Source organism: Xenopus laevis, chromosome 2L (assembly GCF_017654675.1).
Source record: "Xenopus laevis strain J_2021 chromosome 2L, Xenopus_laevis_v10.1, whole genome shotgun sequence".
Taxonomy (NCBI): Eukaryota; Metazoa; Chordata; class Amphibia; order Anura; family Pipidae; genus Xenopus; species Xenopus laevis.
Genome location: NC_054373.1, coordinates 124,423,052 through 124,442,199, shown reverse-complemented (window position 1 = coordinate 124,442,199; position 19,148 = coordinate 124,423,052). Strand labels below are relative to the sequence as shown.

Here is a 19,148-nt window from a genome sequence, read left to right as displayed (position 1 = left end):
TTGCCAGCTTTCCAGAAGAACAGACACTTGTGGTGTGGGTTGAGTCTAGTATTCATTTATACTTATATTTCTGGCAAAAAAATAATAGCCCAGAGAGATATGTGCTGAAATTTGAGGAAAATAATCTAAAAACATGTCTGCTAGGCAATATTTAGTTTATGATGTAGATCAGTAGATAGATTTATAAAAGCTTTTATCTGTGTGGCCTTTGTTAAACCACAACTTTTTGCATTACCCTGCTTCATTTAAGCAGACCAGAGACAGTTTGGCTACCCTCTATATTAATGGGTATCCTCTGTTTAACATGCCTAATCTACAGCAGGGGTGCCCATTCTGTGTTGCTTCAGCAGCTGCTAAGGGGCAAGCCCAATTGCTAAATGTTGATAACTACCTACACTATACTCCAAACTGCACTAAATGAAAGCTCAGGGATCTTCAGTTGCAGATAAGATTATATTCTTTATATACAAGAATCATTCTAGTCTAAAGACAAAGTCAAGGAAGTATAAAGCTTTACAAAATATGAGGTTTACTTAAAAGATGTGCTTATATATTCTGATTCTTTTTAATAATCCCAGTGAAGCAGGTACTGAAAATGTTACATTGCCACAGTTGTTTCCAGAATCTGAAATTTTCTCTCACCACAATGCCCTGTCACATCAATAAAGGCTGCACACCAATATAGCGTACATTAAAATTTTTGGAAGTGCAGTGGCACATTGTCTAATTGTTTTCTCAGATAAAACGCCATAAACCGTATGGTACATCTGAATAATTACATCATTATTATTCAAAAGCACATTGACCTTATTATTTAGGTGATCGTTGCTCATCAGTTGCCACCCGTGCCAGTACCCTAAAATTGCATATTTAAATAGAGCATATAAAAGAAAAAATTGCAGGGAGGGGAGGCAGATTTACTAATTGTCAAGAAAAACAACCAAGTTCTTCTTCCACAAGAACTACCTTATTTAAGGAAAAGCTGAAACCGAACTGTCACATTTGAATTTTGTTGCATAAGACAAATTGCCAGCAAAAACCACTTTGTTCCGTTCATTTTCAATGAGGCTGACAGTTTCGAATGTTTTATTAAAGAATATAAATATGTAAAAGATAAAGTTGTAAAAAAAAAAAAAAATATTTGAGTTTCAGAAAATACTTGCGCACATGTTTTTATGCTCACGTTTTTTTCCAAAGAGTTTTTTCTCAAACCGAGAAAAAGCACCAACTCACTTTTACATAAAACTGTCCCATAGTGGTAAACCAGGTGCTTTAAAGGGCAAGGAAAGTTAAAATCACCAGGGGTGCCAAATGTGAGACAACCTGCAGAGATTTTAATAGTTTATCTGATCCCCTGAACTTGTGCTCTTATAAGCTGAAAACAGCAACGGCCCATGGTACTTTAGTACGAGCACCAAATTTCAAATCTTCTTCCTGTTTTAGCAGCCCAGGGCCAATGCATGCGCAGTAGAGGGAAAAAGTTGGCTTTTCACTCTTATTGAGGGTGTGCACCGACCCTCTACTACAGTACCCTGAGCCAGAGCAGTTATCAGTTAAACAGGAGCACTGGTCCGGGATATCAGGTTCAGATCAGGTTCCCTTCTCCTTAAAGAAAAAAAAAAATAGTTTACCCTACCAACTTTTCCCCATAATTGCAATTTTTTTTAGCACAATTTTATAATTTATTAAAAGCATGCCACCTAAAACTAATTCTCGTTTATTTTATGTTTTCACTTTCAAGTTACGGTAAGCAAGCTCATAATTGTCTTTTTTTAACAAGATTTAGCATCAATAGTGATTTATCACAGAAACATTGCAATTTGTTGCTTTTTATGTGAGTTTTCATTGCAACTTAATAGGATTAGATTAACCCATCTGAGACTGGAGTGAGAAATCTACTCAAAATTATTGAAATAGGGATCCACCGAATCCGCTAATTTGGATACGGCCGAAGGCCCAAATCCTTTGCGAAAGATTTGTCCCAAATACCGTACCGAATCCGAATTTACAAAAAAATTTTACTTCCTTGTTTTGTGACAAAAAGTCACACAATTTCACTCCCCTCCCCTAATTTGCATATGCGGATTTGCTGGGCAGAAGGATTCAAATCCTGGATTTGGTGCATCCCTAATTGAATAACTGTGATTATTGGAAAAGCATTTTATGAATTGTGATAATTGATAAATGTGCCCCTTAGTATTGCAGCAGTGGCGTGCAACTGTGTATTTAATGGCTTAGGGTACTGCACATAACTTTACTAATAAGTAAATGGAACACTCCATTTTCTACCTGCTTGCACATTAAGGATGGAAAATAATTAACATGTTTTTTTTTGTGTGGTAACCATTTTTCAGGCCAGAAATATTTAAGAACCTGATATGCAGTATTTTGATTTTAAACTCCAATTTTATTAATTAATGAAAATACTCCTGACATGGCAGTATACAATACCCAGTATACTGTAGATCAGGAATGGCATTTGAGCAATAAGTTCATAAATGATTGTAAAAAGTTTGCAAAGGTTTTATGATTAATGGGAGAGCACTATAGATGTCTACCAACCATGTCCAGCATTATATGACTAATGTTTAGCTTAATGGTAGTGCCATGAACCCAAAACTACAAATAATGTCTGCCAACCATGTCCAGCATTATATGACTAATGTTTAGTTTAATCGTAGTGCCATGAACCCAAAACTACAAGTAACACTGACTTTGTATAATTTAATCATTTCCTTCTCAGTCCGTATCACTTTCAGGTGAGCCACTGCCCCTGCGTTCACGTATATTACACATTCTTTTCCATGCAAGCTCTTGCTGAAATCCAGCACTAAATGACCTCCCCAGACGCCCATGCTGTTTCTTGGAGACATTATCCTCACTTTCAGATTTAGGGATTCTTCTTCCTTGTACGGGTGGCTGGGGTTCTGGCCTAAGGGTTCCAAGCTGTAAGGGCCATGGACCAAATCTTTGCCAGCTGAGTCTCTGAAATGCCAGAAGGCAGTGAAGGTTTCCTCCAACCTGCAAGGTAAATGTAAATTGATTATTGAATTTCTTTGCCAAGCTGCTGTTAGAATTGCAAACGTTTATACTACACTCTCAACAAATAAAAAATAAGGCAACAAAGTACACCGCAAGCAGTTGGTCTGTTACCTACTGTCTACCTATGTTCAAGCATCAGAAAAGAATGATATACACAGCCAGACACAATGGAGTGTAAAGGAACAGTTCAGTGTAAAAGTAAAAACTGGATCTCTAATATAGTTAGCCAAAAATGTAATCTATAAAGGCTGGAGTGACTGACTAACTCTGAGTTAGTCAGTGACTTTAAGAGGGCCCATATGGGACAAAACTATTCAGTGAGTGTTTTGCAATTGATCCTTAGCATGCAGCTCAGATTCAAAAGCAAACAGTTATGACCCATGTGCCCCCCCCTTAATTGGTTACTGCCTGGTAACCAATCAATGAAAACCAAGAGAGCTGCAAAGCAGGAAGTAGTGTTCTGGCTATTATGTTAGACATCCAGTCACTCCACTAACTATATTGAAAACAATTTTTATTTTGCACCGCCTATCTATTTACCCAGTTTTTATTTTTATACTAAAAAATTCCTTTAAGGCTGAGGGTGCATGGAGCATTGGCTCTGCCATTCTCAGCCTGAATTTTTAGCAGGCTGAGCGAAGTGGATTCGATCCCTTATGCGCCTCAGTACAACTTCACTGACAAGTACAGCTTTTGCCTCTGCTCAGCCACCTAAAGCAGAGTCGGGATCGGCACTGAAAACACAAAAGTAGGCATCCCGACTCAGCTCTTCAGCTCTTCAGACTTTTCAACCATGAAGCATTTGGCATTATGTAATTCTGAATACCAGCATGCCCTTACCTTTTTTGTTTTCCTGTACTGAAGGCCTCTTTCAGTGTGTCTAATATCAAAATATTCTGGATTTTGAGTATTTAAGTCAGTAACAATATCTGCCCACCTAAAGGAGGTTAGAAAATTTCCATTAATGCTACATCATATATCAAAATATTATACATGAAACAAAAAAAGTTGTTGTGGGCTAGAAAAGTTTAATTTCACATAAAGTTCAAAAATTATGCTGATATAGTTTTTCAGGCATTTCCTTCCCTGGAGACTTCTTGCGCCCCTTAGTTCTTGTCCTTTTTCACCCTGGTCTTTGTAAAATACACCACACGTCTCTTAACAGAAATACTTTTATTCAAAAATACAAAATGAACACTATGGGGTAGATTTATCATTTCTTTGGGATTTTTTCAGAATGGTATTCATCAATGGGTGAGATAGTTAGAGTTCGTTATTTTGATAAATACAATTTTAAACATCCCATAGGAATAAAAAGAAAGTTGTTCATTTCTAATTGCTAATTTCAGATTTTGATAAATCTGCCCGTACACATTGTCTTCGATTATCCAAGTTTGCAGCATACTCATATTCAGGGGGATATTTTTTAAAGGTCGAGTTGTTTTTTTTCCCAAAAAATTCAAGTTTTCGAGGGTAGTTTTCAGTAACTTGAATTTTCGGGTAAAAAAAAAAAAAAAACCCTAAAATCTTTCGAGATTTATTATGCCCCAAAGCTGGAAATAGCTCAAATCTCAAAATACTCCAGCTAAAACCTGTTGAGGTAATGTAAAAGTCAATGGCAAAGGTCCCTTGAACCATTTGAAGATGTTTGTAGCCTTCATGATGTTCAGTTTTTTTTGCACTCCAAAACTCTATAAATTCATTTTCACTGAAAACTCAATAAATTAAGAGTATTGTTTTTTTTATAAATAAGAAAACATTCGAGCTGAGTTTACTTGAGGTACAAATAAACCTCACAAACTCAACCTTTGATAAATAACCCCCTTAATGTTACGATACTTATCCACTTCAATGTGTGAATAGTATCACTTATTGGAATATGTGTAGTAACCCTCCTATATATTATAAAAGGAAAATTTACTTTAATTAGGCAGTAAAAAAAATGAATACTAAAGAAATAATGACCTACTTTTTGCAGTGAATTGTAGGGTGTTTTCTGCTTGGCTCACCAATTAAAATCCAGTACTCCACTTCATGCGGGAAAAGTTGGCCCCTGAAATAAAAATGAAAGTGAATGTGCTTAGTATGCTATCAAGCTGGTATGACATTGTCTGTCAACTTGGCCACACCAGAGTCAGCAGCTTATTGGCCTGTTTATGGAGTCGAAACAAAGACCTCCTTGACTAGTACTGCGTTGGGCAATGGGCAGATACAGTGGTGTGAAAAACTATTTGCCCCCTTCCTGATTTCTTATTCTTTTGCATGTTTGTCACACAAAATGTTTCTGATCATCAAACACATTTAACTATTAGTCAAAGATAACACAAGTAAACACAAAATGCAGTTTTTAAATGAGGGTTTTTATTATTTAGGGAGAAAAGAAATCCAAACCTGTGTGAAAAAGTAATTGCCCCCTGAACCTAATAACTGGTTGGGCCACCCTTAGCAGCAATAACTGCAATCAAGCGTTTGCGATAACTTGCAACGAGTCTTTTACAGCGCTCTGGAGGAATTTTTGCCCACTCATCTTTGCAGAATTGTTGTAATTCAGCTTTATTTGAGGGTTTTCTAGCATGAACCGCCTTTTTAAGGTCATGCCACAACATCTCAATAGGATTCAGGTCAGGACTTTGACTAGGCCACTCCAAAGTCTTCATTTTGTTTTTCTTCAGCCATTCAGAGGTGGATTTGCTGGTGTGTTTTGGGTCATTGTCCTGCTGCAGCACCCAAGATCGCTTCAGCTTGAGTTGACGAACAGATGGCCGGACATTCTCCTTCAGGATTTTTTGGTAGACAGTAGAATTCATGGTTCCATCTATCACAGCAAGTCTTCCAGGTCCTGAAGCAGCAAAACAACCCCAGACCATCACACTACCACCACCATATTTTACTGTTGGTATGATGTTCTTTTTCTGAAATGCTGTGTTACTTTTACGCCAGATGTAACGGGACGCACACCTTCCAAAAAGTTCAACTTTTGTCTCGTCGGTCCACAAGGTATTTTCCCAAAAGTCTTGGCAATCATTGAGATGTTTTTTAGCAAAATTGAGACGAGCCTTAATGTTCTTTTTGCTTAAAAGTGGTTTGCGCCTTGGAAATCTGCCATGCAGGCCGTTTTTGCCCAGTCTCTTTCTTATGGTGGAGTCGTGAACACTGACCTTAATTGAGGCAAGTGAGGCCTGCAGTTCTTTAGATGTTGTCCTGGGGTCTTTTGTGGCCTCTCGGATGAGTTGTCTCTGCGCGCTTGGGGTAATTTTGGTCGGCCGGCCACTCCTGGGAAGGTTCACCACTGTTCCATGTTTTTGCCATTTGTGGATAATGGCTCTCACTGTGGTTCGCTGGAGTCCCAAAGCTTTAGAAATGGCTTTATAACCTTTGAAATTGAACTCAGGTGTGATAAACCACAGTTAAGTTATTTTTTAACAAGGGGGGCAATCACTTTTTCACACAGGCCCATGTAGATTTGGAGTTTTTTTTCTCCCTTAATAACGTAAACCTTCATTTAAAAACTGCATTTTGTGTTCAATTATGTTATCTTTGACTAATAGTTAACGGTTTTTGATGAGCAGAAACATTTAAGTGTGACAAACATGCAAAAGAATAAGAAATCAGGAAGGGGGCAAATAGTTTTTCACACCACTGTATATATGGACCTCTTCTGATGGGTCTGTATAGGCTCAGATGAGCACTACATCAGACCTTTGATGCAGTCTTCTAATGGCTCTGAACAGAGCCCTGTTGTGATCAGATTGTTTATCCAGGGGCCAATCAAAATTGAAAAAAAGTGAATATTTGCCTCTATGGTTGATTTGGGTGAGATTTAGTTATAATTACACAACAACAATTCAACCAAATTAATTTTAATAGCAGCTGCATGTTTTTCATATTTCAAAAACGCAGAGCACACCTTATATTAATTTACTGTACAGCTTCCCCTACTCCTAGCCATAAGTAATTGTAATTTCAGTGTCTGGAAGTCAGAAGTGAAGATAGAGATATTCAGGTAAACTGTGCCCAATTATGTCAAAAACTGTCTGCTCTAAAAATGTATTTATATTACACGTTAGCATTAGAGTTTTTACTCAGCAAATTTCACAGCAAATGATAGCAATTAATTAAATCAAAACCGGCATCCAAACTAAAAAATTTTAAAACCCACTTTTTATCAAACTGCTGGTTGTTATGCCATTTCCAGTAAAACCCATAGTAACCAATTGCACAGGATTCTTAAGGTAATGCACACACTAGAACTTAATCTGTCTATGGTGATGTTCGCCCACATTTTATACTGTAAATGACAGCTAGGTCTGTTTCTCCATGTGACCTTTCTATGAAGGGTGCAGGGATTAACATTTAAAATAGTAATCATGCTCTTTTATAAGATGGTAGAGCATAAGCACTCTTGGTGGGCCCCAATCTTATTGGTTCCCTCTGCCCCCCCCCGAAAAAGGGTCTGACTGAAAGCAAATTGATATCAGCCTTTTAATAGAACTAGACTTATAAATGTTAAATGCCGTGGACTCTGAAGTGACATCAATCCTGAGTTGGATCAACCAGATAAAGGAAAAACATTGCTAGATCAGAAAGGGAGGGATAAACCCTTAGCTGAACCGGATACCCAAGCAGGGTACCAGCAGACCCCCACCTGGTTTGTGAATCGGGATCTTTCTACCCACAACCCACAAGAATGTGACCCGCTGCAGGTCTCTAAAAAGGGCCACAAATGTGTTCTTTGAATTTAATTCAGGATATGGTTTGGTGTTGAATAAGTAAGTTATCAAAAAACACTGAATATCAACAGATATATTATCCACTATATATGTATCAATATTTCCCTGTGTACATGTAAATAGGTACTTTATACAGAGATGTCTCTATATTTTCCTCACCTGTATGCTTTGGATGCCTTCACAGGGGTTGCCTCAAAACCAATTGGGCAAAAATAATGATTCTGACAATGATAGACGTAGGCTGTTGAGTCTTCTTTTAACCCTTGTGTTAACTTTGATAGTGCCCCAACAGCTAGGAAACATACACAATAAAAGTGAGAGGCGTGTGTGTGTGTGTGTTTTATTTGGGAATCCCCCAACCTTAAAGGAATTGGTTAGTGTAAAAATAAAAACTGGGTAAATAGATAGGCTGTGCAACATAAAAAATGTTTCTAATATAATTAGTCAAAAATGTAATGTATAAATAAATGTTCTGTTACACATTGGTTCACTCCAGCCTTTATACATTACATATTTGCCAAATTAACTATATTACAAACATGGTTTAATTTGTGCATCTATTTACCCAGTTTATTTTTACACTGAACCGTTCCTTTCCAGGCTCCAAACAACACACTCATGCTTTGAGTAGCTGACATATTGAATCAGATCTATCTGGATGATTCTGTCTCGAGGTAAGTCAGCAATATTTAATGTACTAGTGGCAAACAGTATGGATACCTCCCAACATTTTGTAAACAGAAAGAGGGACAAAAAGTTTTTTTTGCACGTAGTGCGGCAACATATTTTGACCACACCCATTTTGTGGCCACACCTCTAATTACCATGTCCATTTTACAAAATTTGGCAGGTTATGCAAGTTTGAACACATTTCTATGGTTTTTATATGTTATTACAGTTTTGCTAATGATGGTGAATTGCCCTTGAAGCTGTAAGTCAGTTCTTATCTTATCTAAAACTGTTACAAAAGTATCTTACGTATGTATTCTGGGCGCTCTGCCAAGAGCCAATTAAGTTAGAAACTTTGTATATCTTTTTCTGGCTGATCAGTGCAGCAGAACAAAAAGAAACTCAGGACATTGTACAAATCAGGGACTGCGGATTGAGCTGTCAAAAGAGGGACTGTCCTCTCAAGACGGGACAGTTGGGAGGTATGCAGTATGGTTGCATTGAGGTCAGAAATATAGTTATAGAGGGAGCACAGTAAGTCTTATATGACACAGGTGCAACTTCTCCTGCTATATTTTCTCTGCTGATGTTCTCCCCATTGTATGTCTCTGCAGTTACAGGCACAGTGTCAGCCTGTGTGCATAGTTTTGAATTTTCAAGCCAATATCTGCTCAATGTGTCTACATACAGGCTGATGCTGTGCCCATTAGTACATTGTGCATTACATCTGCAGAGAAATTGCAGGTGGTGAGAAGCCAAGGCTGTGCCTCGTATAACATTAGCCAAATAAAGCTACATCAGGCGCTGCTGGGGTTTGATCCTGGGACTTCCTGGCTGCTTGCCCTAACCATGGGGCCAGGAGAGGAGCCGGCAAGTTCTCATTGCCTAGTCATCTGGGTCCTGGTCTTAGCTATTTTACCCCAGCATCCTTATTGGTGGGCTGGGGTCAGCCAATCAGGGCTGACCCTGCCCTATATAAGGCCAGTGCTCCTCACAAGCCGTGCCTGAGCAATGGCCTTATTTGAGCAGCAAGGCACTGTCCCTGGCCCTAGTTCCCTGCTCTGGCCGCTCCTTGGTTAGTTCCTATCCTGTTCTCTGTTCTTCTTGTTCTTGTGCCTAGTCCTGTCCTAGTTCTGTCCCTGTTTGTCTTGCTCAAGTCCTCCAATTAACCCTTCATCTTGACATTATTTTCTATGCATTCACTATCCTCCTGCCCCAGTCTTCTTTGTTACACCTATTCCTGATCTGGTTCTACTCTCCAGCCATTTTGTTCTGCCCCCGACTCTTCACCCTGCTTCACTCCTGTCTACATCCAGTCACAGATTCTTCCCCGCTCCATCTTGTTCCTGTCCACACAGTATCCACATCTGCCTGAAGGATTCACCTTCCCTACCTCGTCCTCCTTAGCGCCCCCTACCTATCCCTGAAACTACATGAGATTTTTTTTTTTTTTAAATATTGGTTAAGAAGGATTACTATCTATCCACTACTGTTTGGGTGCATGTTTATATCAACACAATACAGTTTATGTATTTGCAATGTATTTAAAAATAACTGCAGATCTTTAACAGGGATACTGTTATATCACTCACCAGTTTCTCCTGCTGTCTTGTTCTTGCCATGCGGCTTATACAGAACATAGGAGCATCCTTTTACATGGAAATGATCATTGATTTGTCTGAACCATCTGATGAGAGAACAATCCTGTAGTGATTCAGCATTTTAGTAATTACATTCTTATAACTATGTCTGTGATCATTGTGGGAATAAACCATAATTATGTGCTGAGACTTAGCTGATAGGAAAGTGAAATAATACAATTATGTGGGCGAATTTCAGAAACCATCTACAAAAGGTGCCTCATAAGAAATCATACCTCTACAAGTTTCTGGCATCAGAAGTCTCATTTTCATCACTTATCACTATGCATAGCAAAAGGCTGTGTCTATTAAAATGTCATAAACAATGCATAGACATCTTTTTATGTTAATCTATACTAGCACCCTGTACAAATTTGCAGATTCCTTTGGCAGATAAGGTGCAGAATGCTATTCTTGTGATGCCCCTGCTAAAAACAAAGTTTTGTGCCTGATTGCACTAGACACATTTATGCTGAAATTCTGGAAAACATTTGAAAATTTTGCTAATAAGTGCATGGTTCCTATTGTTGTGACTGTAAGCTACTGTATACCATGTTTCATGAACAGGATAAACAAAAAAGGAGATGGGGTTTGTCCGTAGACTAGGCATGATTTAAAACCCAATATCGAGGAATAAATTGTTGTCAGAATTAGTGATAAGGCTAAAGCAAAATGGATATTATAATGATTTATTTAATCGAACAAACATTCTATTAAGAAATGAATGAACTAATGAAATAAATTAATAAATTAGCGTAGTGAAGAAATTCATAAAAAGAATAGAATAAATAAAATAGATTTATACATTTGTGAATGGAGGGACTCTTTTCGCATAGTGAACTATCAATTTTTCAAGATCATATGGTATCAAGCAAAGTCGTCACTTTACTATTTTCACTATTTTTTTTATTATTTACTCTGTTGTTGCATTGCTACTGCACAGTTTGGGCACTGGTGGCCGAACACCCGGGACTGTAGTGGAACTGAGTGGAGGAGGAAAAACCACGAGGGATGAGTCTGGATCGGCTATTGTTTCTGACAACTTATAGTAAGCAGTATCATGAAGTCAAGCAAATAGTCAAGAAGTATCTTAGTTTTAAATAGAGATGACAAATTGCGGAAGGTTATGCAACATGGTTGTAAGTTTGTAACTCGTCGGGCAAGGACATTAGGAAACATTCTGTCCAAGAGTGATGTTTGTGGCAAGAAGAATTCAATCACTTGGTTGAACACCGTAGGATCATTTAGTTGCGGGGCAACGTGCTGCATAACATGTAAGCATATGGTAAAATCATCTGAATTTGTAAGTAGCAGCACCAGAAAAGTGCATAATATCAGAAGCTACATACTGTAAATTATTTGCTTACTTGTGTAAAATGCGATACTGGCTGCACCTGTCATAGGGGGATGAGTGTGTAAATGTTTGATAAGTCTTATGGTGTTTTATCTTGATAAAGGTCCCAGAGGTGGATCGAAGTGTCGATTAAATAAAAATAGACTCTGAAGAAAAAATCCCTGTGTGCACAGGCATCTATTTATCTATATTTTGGAACTTCTGGGAGCACCAGGGTAATAAAAATTGTGAAATTAGTGAAAATAGTAAAGTGACGACTTTGCTTGATACCATATGATATTGAGAAATTGATAGTTCACTATGTGAAGAGTTCCTCCATTTGCAAATGTATAGATCTATGAATGTATTTATTCTTTTTATGAATTTGTTCACTACATTCATTTATTATTTAATTAATTTATGAATTCATTAGTTCATTAATTTCTTAATAGAATGTCTGTTCGATTGAATAAATCATTATAGTATGCATTTTGATTTCTAATTAATTTTGATTCAAACATATAGGATTTAACACACATGTGAACTAATCTGTATGTTAACTTATTGTGCATTTATTGCGTTTCTTACATTTTTTTGAATTTTTTGGATTATTGGAATTATTTCATGATGTATCTATATACTGTATTTATATGTTTATTAGAGCTATTATTGCGGATTTTTAAAGTAATCCAATTTCCCCCCATATTTTGTAGATGATGTTCCATATTAACTAAATTGGTATTATAGGGTTAAACCCTAAAAAGGGTTAATCCTTACGTCATATCCTTTTCACATGTTTAAATTCTTGTGCCGAACTGCCTCGGCGTTTTTCCCCATAGGCTAGAATGAAAAGTCGCCTGCGCTAATGCACACGCGGCGATGCGTTTTCAATAGTCGCCCAAAGTTGCCTGTGTGTGAGGCAACTTTGGGCGACTATTGAAAACGCATCGCCGCGTGTGCATTAGCGCAGGCGACTTTTCATTCTAGCCTATGGGGAAAAATGCCGAGGCAGTTCGGGGAGATAGTCGCGCAAAAGACGAGCCGATTAGTCGCCAGGCGACAAAATCTCCCCGAATCTCCTCGTGTGGCCTTACCCTTAAAGTACCGTGAGATCGGAAGTGCGGATTAGGATCAAAGATACCTTGACGGGCTTATCATTAACTAAACGTTTGTGAGTATTTTTAAACTACACGTGGTTGTTTTGCTGTACTACATGTGTGACACTGGAGTGTGCAACGTATGAAACCCGTTTGATCGAAAATTTGGAAAGTGGGCTAACTAAATCAAAAAGAGTGTAAACATACTACACCATATATTATCATACTACTTTTTTCCCTAAGCTGTGGCAGCGCTGACTCCTTATAAACCAAAGGAAATTTGTGAATAATGACAGCTTGCAATTTGCTAGAGTTCCAATGTGTCAATGTAAATCAATGCCCAAACCTATAAGAGCTTCCCAGTAGCCCAGTGTGTAGAGAAACTCACAAAATAGGGAATCATAAAAGGGTCAGCTTCTGAAATATGAGTGGGGAGGAGTGTTAGGGCATACATTTTAAAAATGGAGCAGAGGCCAATAAGCAATGTCATTGTGATGTCTAAGAATAATTGTTACATTGACAGTTTTAGGCAATATGAGCAAACCAAATAATTATATTATATTCCATCAAGAATGAAGTGGTGAAGCACAACTTACCTCATCAAAGTTGTGTTCCCAGTAAAAGGACCAAACCTAATCTCTTCAAAGGGTGGTTGAAAGCCCAAAATATGTAAAGCTTCCTCTTGAGTAATTGGTGGGAGGCTTTGAGATATAAAATAAAGGTACTATTAAATGCAACAGAATTTAATTGTATTTATCAGAAATACATTTTATATAAAATTATAGGTACAGCTTAGCTAAAAATATTCTGTAGTTTGCCAAAATCAGACTGCATCTACACACACACAAATACATAATAATAGTCCATACAATTTCTCGTTTTGTGTCTGTAAAGAGTGACATTCAGTTCAGCTCAATCTGGACCAGAACATACAGAATTTACATAGTAAAGTCACTTTACAGTATGTACCTTCCTGCTCCCAGAGTACTGTAAAGAAAGTTCCAGCATGATACCAGAGAAGAAATGCCACACGAGGTCTTGTACTGGGGTCGACTGATACAATACCTGTCAGTATATAAGCACAAAATGAAAATATTATGTTAGATAATCTACATTTTTAGATATGGAATAGGATTTATAAATATTCATATAGAACAGTCACCTGAATCAGGCATATCACCTAGTAATCTTAAATTCAGTTTAGGCATTGTATTAGAAGGAAGGATGAGCACATTTTTTTGCTGAGTTTCAACGTGGAAATGACCCCATAGACTCCAATGGGAGAAAAAAAAATACTGTGCATCAAACAAAAAATTGTAGCCCATAGACTTTAATGCATTTTGGCTAAGCGAAACGGGTCAAATTCGCCCATCCCTAATTAGAAGTCCTTGTAATATGACAAGATACACAAGGATGATCCGAGGTATTCTACTGCTTTTAGCAAAACTTGCCTTGTTTGCCCTACTGCGCCCTCACTTCAACTAAGGGATTGGAAATCTTTTTTCAGGGTTGTGTTTTTCTAAAGCAATTATTGTTGGTCCTGAGGGAACCATTTATCTTGACTTAAGGCAGTTATACACCTTTAAGCTGCAAGTCAAAGTTTCCCCAAGAGATCTGCCGATCTTAAATAGTTACAATTGTATCTTTGCTTATTTTAAATAGTTACAAATGTGCAGGAGATCTAAGACAAACTCAGGACATTTCAGCAGGAAACCAGGACTGCAGGCTGAGCTGTCAAAATCGGGACTGTCCTGCAGAAAATGGAGGTGGGCTATAGCAAACAATTAGATGTTTGTTTTGTTTTTATTTTCACTGGCTCTATAAGACCAATTGGTTGCTATGGATTTAAGCACCTCTACTGTGCTTTCTCATAGCTCTATCATCAGAAAGTAGCATTGAAGAAATATTTTGAGGTACATAGTAAATGCTGTTTGTGATAAAAAAAATGCACGGGAGGGAATAAAGCTCACAAAACTATCAAATATTTTAAAATTTTGCCTCTATTATATCTTTAAATTTGATAAAATTTGTGGGCATGGTGTGAGCTGAAGCAACAACAGGTACAGGGCATATACATTTTAGAAGCTAATTCTTGGTGAACCTTGCACATTGCACCCTGAACATTTAGTGAGAGGTTTAGACCAGGTTTGTCAAGGCCACATTTAGTCATATTCCTTTCATATCTGAAAAACAGATACAGACAAAATGTCGACTCGTTTTTGACATTTACTACTCACAGAGACACATTTATACATTAATTTTTTTTAATCAACACAAGTTTGCAAACTACAGTACCATCGTCTGAGGTCTAGAACTTTCCGCTGTTTAACATCATCCAGGATTAAGTGTTGAGGACAGTCCCTTAATGGTTTTGCCTTCCTGTCAGGTTTCTTCTTAGGTGTTTGTTTTTTTACACCTGCATTAAAACAAATAAACAAGTACACTGCAGACTTTTTGTATAATAGCTCTGCTAATAGCATTACATCAGGTTATTAGGGGCCACTAAATAAATATAGTCTGTGGATCCTGCACCATAAACCTATAAATATCCTTTGTGATAAAGAAGTGTGCAGACGACCAAACACTAAATGAATTATGATAATAGAGTTGTTTAGCTCTGAGTAGTGAGTAGTAAAGTTTTTCTACCCGCTTTTGCTGCTTAAAAACGGCCACACTCCAATGTATTATGCTCTGAAAAAGTCGTGCAAGAAAAATAAGTTGCACGGTTAGCCAGAAAAAGCACCCACTGACTTGGGAAATGTCATTATTTTGCAAATTTTTTGGCAAATTGGAACAGGGCAGAGTCACTTATCACTAGTTCTGAGTTAGTTGATAATCAACGTTGCACCGTTAGTGATAAGTCTCCTTTATAGAAAATCGTAATACATGTTTACAATCTGATATATGAACTGTATTCATAAATACACCAAGAAGCACCCTAAAATACAACACTTCCTATTCTAAAGACATACTCAGGCTACTAACTAGTCTGTATGTGCATGTTAATGAAATCGTACTTTTCCCAGAGACTGCAAGACTACTTATCAGCAAAGTCGTATTAACCCCTCTCTAAATATAGAGTTAATTTTAGAAATGCTTTTATTGCTTCAAATTCATTCAAAATGTTAAATGAGTTGGTAATCCCTTTTTGTATTCTTTTCAAGCAAATAGTTAAAATTGCACACACTCTTAGGGGCCCATTCACTAAGTGAAGGATTCGAATGAAAAATACTTCGAATTTCGAAGTATTTTTTGGTAACTTCGACCATCGAATGGGCTACTTCGACCTTCGACTACGACTTTGATTCGAACGAAAAATCGTTCGACTATTCGACCATTCGATAGTCGAAGTACTTTCCCTTTAAAAAAAACTTCGACCCCCTACTTCGGCAGATAAAACCTACCGAAGTCAATGTTAGCCTATGGGGAAGGTCCCCATAGGCTTGCTAAACTTTTTTTGATCGAAGGATTTTCCTTCGATCGTTGGATTAAAATCCTTCGAATCGTTCGATTCGAAGGATTTAATCGTTCGATCGAACGAAAAATCCTTCGATCGATCGAACGAACGTTTAGCGCTAAATCCTTCGACTTCGATATTCGAAGTTGAAGGATTTCAATTCGAGGGTCGAATTTCGAAGTATTTTTAACTTCGAAATATATCACTAGATTTCTAGTCAGCTGAGTTCAAATAGAGCAAAAACAAGTGAAAATACTCAGCCAAGACTGATTCACCTGATCTTTTTAACTTGGAAGTCATTGTGCTGAAGTCTGATTTATCAATTTCCCAGGCAAGCGGACGTGTACCAAGATTGCTAGATAAAGACTCCAAGCTTGCATCCTCGTTGTATACAGAATCTGATTCGCTGGTCTGAAGATCAATGTAATTTATTGTATTGCTCAGAGCAGATTTGTCCTCTGAGCTTGAGCTGCAGACAGAACTAGACGATTTGCAAAGAGATGTTGCTTGATTCAAAAAGGCGTAGTCTGCGCAGATGGTATAGAACTTTTCCTTTGTGTGTGTCACAGGACATCCCCAGGGATAAGGTCTTTCTGCAGGAGGCTCGATATTTGCTGTGGCAGCACCTTGTATACTGTAGGATTTTACAGTTTCATGGAGATTATTCCTCAGAGGCTGACTCTTGGATTTGCAGTCGTTATTTTCGGGAACGCTTGTAACTCTGTCCGCTTCTATGTTAGGCATTGAATGAAGATGAACAATGCAGTTTGGTGCAAATCACAACAAAAATATTGACTATGTTTTGGTCAATAAAAGTCTCACCGAATGAGCTTCATCCTTTAACTGAGACCTAAATATGCAAAACAATGAAAACAATTATTTTGAGGCAATAGACCACTAATGTACATAAATACCAAATCTAGGTAAAGTTGCTGTACCTTGTTAGCCAGTAAAACAATTACGTAACAAACATAGGTACAGGGATCCAAATGGGGCCAGAGATCTCTGCCACTCACAACAGCTTACAATCTAAAGAACAAATGAGAAAAAAATTGATTTTGGTTCAAGATGCAAACATACTGCAGACATTCTGTTTCCTTACTTATATGAATATATTATTCAGGGAAAGTGTTTTTGAAGCACACAGCTACATGCACTTTAGATTATCACTGACTGAGCACATGGCACCATTATTTGACCAAGGAAATCAGAAATCATACCAAAAATGGTAAAGCAAAACCCCAGGGAGCTTGAGTGTACAAGGCCTGTAACAACAGCAGCAGCACCAAGGCAACCCGAAACCAAACAAAGCAGCTCAGTCAGTCACACACGGATAAGGCAGGCTCATGCAGTGCGGGGGGGGGTGCGCCTGATGGTTTGCTCCGGAGAAACATTATAAACATGCCTAGAATTAATGAGCCGAGGGAGGGAGGCGGCTGACACCCCTCTAATTGTAACGTAGCAATTCCTGCAGTAATTGTTCGTATGTCTAAACAAAGGAAGTCATGTTTATCTAACCTACCTTTGCACATCCCACAGCGGCTGCCTCAATCAACAATTTTCAACCTATTTTGTCATAAAGCTGCTGGCTCCGGTCCTACCATTCTCCTCTTCTTCACCACTCCTCAAAGAGCAGTTGCCCGAGGATCCCTGAGCCACACTAAACAATAGAGTCGCCACCTACTGTATGGAAGACTTACATCATTTAACTGTGTCAGTGCCCTGCCGCCAAGCAAAGGTCTCTCTGGTTTATGTTACCAGTACATCATTTAACTCATTCATGTCATGCCAACATGAAATAAACAGTGTTACTTGATTTATGTTGTTATTATAAACCAGTGCATCATTTAACTCCTTCAGTGTCATTATCATACCACCATATGCAGTGAACAGTGTTCCATTAATTAATTAATTATTATAATAACCAGGGCATCATTTAACTCCTTCAGTGTCATACCACCATATGCAGTGAACAGTGTTCCTTTAATTAATTAATTATTATAATAACCAGGGCATCATTTAACGCCTTTATTACCAGACCAGCATGCATGGAGCAGTGCCACTCAGATTAATTATTTTTTTAATAGACTATTTAACTCCTTCAGGTCTAGGTGAGTATGGAGTATACAGTACCTCAGGAAATAATGTAATAATCATAAACTCATATAACTGCGTCTGGTCCATGTGAGGTTGCAATATTGAGTATATTTGTTGTAAATGTTATCATTATAAACTAGTCCATACCTCCCAACTGTCACTTTTTCAGAGGGACAGTCCCTCTTTTGACAGCTCAACCGACAGTCCCTCATTTGTACTGGAAAGTCCCTCTTTTCTCTGCACTAAACAGCCAGAAAAAGAAACAAAGTTTCTCACTTAATTGGCTTTTAGCAGAGAACCCAGCACAGCTAACAGGTGCAAATAAGATACTTTGTAACAATTTTGAGACACAAAAACACAGTTTAGATAAGCATAAATATTTTCAAACTTTCATAACCTGCCAAATTTTGTAAAACAAACATGGTAATTAGGGGGTGTGGCCACAGAAAGGGGTGTGGTCAAAAAAACGTTGCTACGCATTTAATGCATAACACCTCTTTTGTTATGTGTAGAAACTACAACGTGCAATTAATGTGTTGTTTTATTCAATATCCCAGCTCCACATTGCAGTGTTATGTAAGTGACATTTGGAAATATTTGGGATTTATGTGCATACAGGCCTGGATTTGTGGGAAGGCCATAAAGGCCAAGGCCTAGGGTGACAGGAATTTAGGGGAAGCATGCTGCCCAGCCATTTCTAATTTTTTTCTCTGAGCCCTGGGGGTGATCAGGAGAGTTCATAGCTTTTTTAATTTAAAATTTTGGTAGTGCAATTGTTAGAGTAAGAAATGCTAGCTAGAATCTTGCACAAGCGTGTAAATGCCAAGCTTATGGTCTGCCTGGCCTACGGGGTGCACAATTTAGAAATCCAGGCCTGTGTACATACAGTATATTACCTCCATAAGCGACAGAGTTACCACATAGAGCACCTACATACAAATTCGACATCAGCTCTACACATGAATCTGAATTCTGAATGTTTAGAAACCTTACTTAACTCTTTAAGTGTTATACATACAGTATAGAAAGTGCATAATTTGCATTCCTCCAGTTATAGTGGCTGGTTCCTGGATCAGCCATGAC

At 37.9% G+C, this 19,148-nt stretch overlaps 1 protein-coding gene across 1 annotated transcript; it reads right to left on the bottom strand.

Annotated features, from left to right (window-relative positions):
• Positions 1-2,386: 2,386 nt before the first annotated feature.
• On the bottom strand, positions 2,387-17,585 carry bivm.L (basic, immunoglobulin-like variable motif containing L homeolog). The gene is given in 11 exon segments (NM_001087656.1): positions 2,387-3,021; positions 3,883-3,979; positions 5,012-5,095; positions 7,932-8,064; positions 10,034-10,128; positions 13,108-13,212; positions 13,481-13,576; positions 14,807-14,927; positions 16,244-16,818; positions 16,907-16,997; positions 17,491-17,585. Coding segments are annotated over 9 exon segments (1,482 nt in total). The 5' UTR covers positions 16,713-16,818; positions 16,907-16,997; positions 17,491-17,585; the 3' UTR covers positions 2,387-2,739.
• Between the last annotated feature and the right edge of the window lie 1,563 nt (positions 17,586-19,148).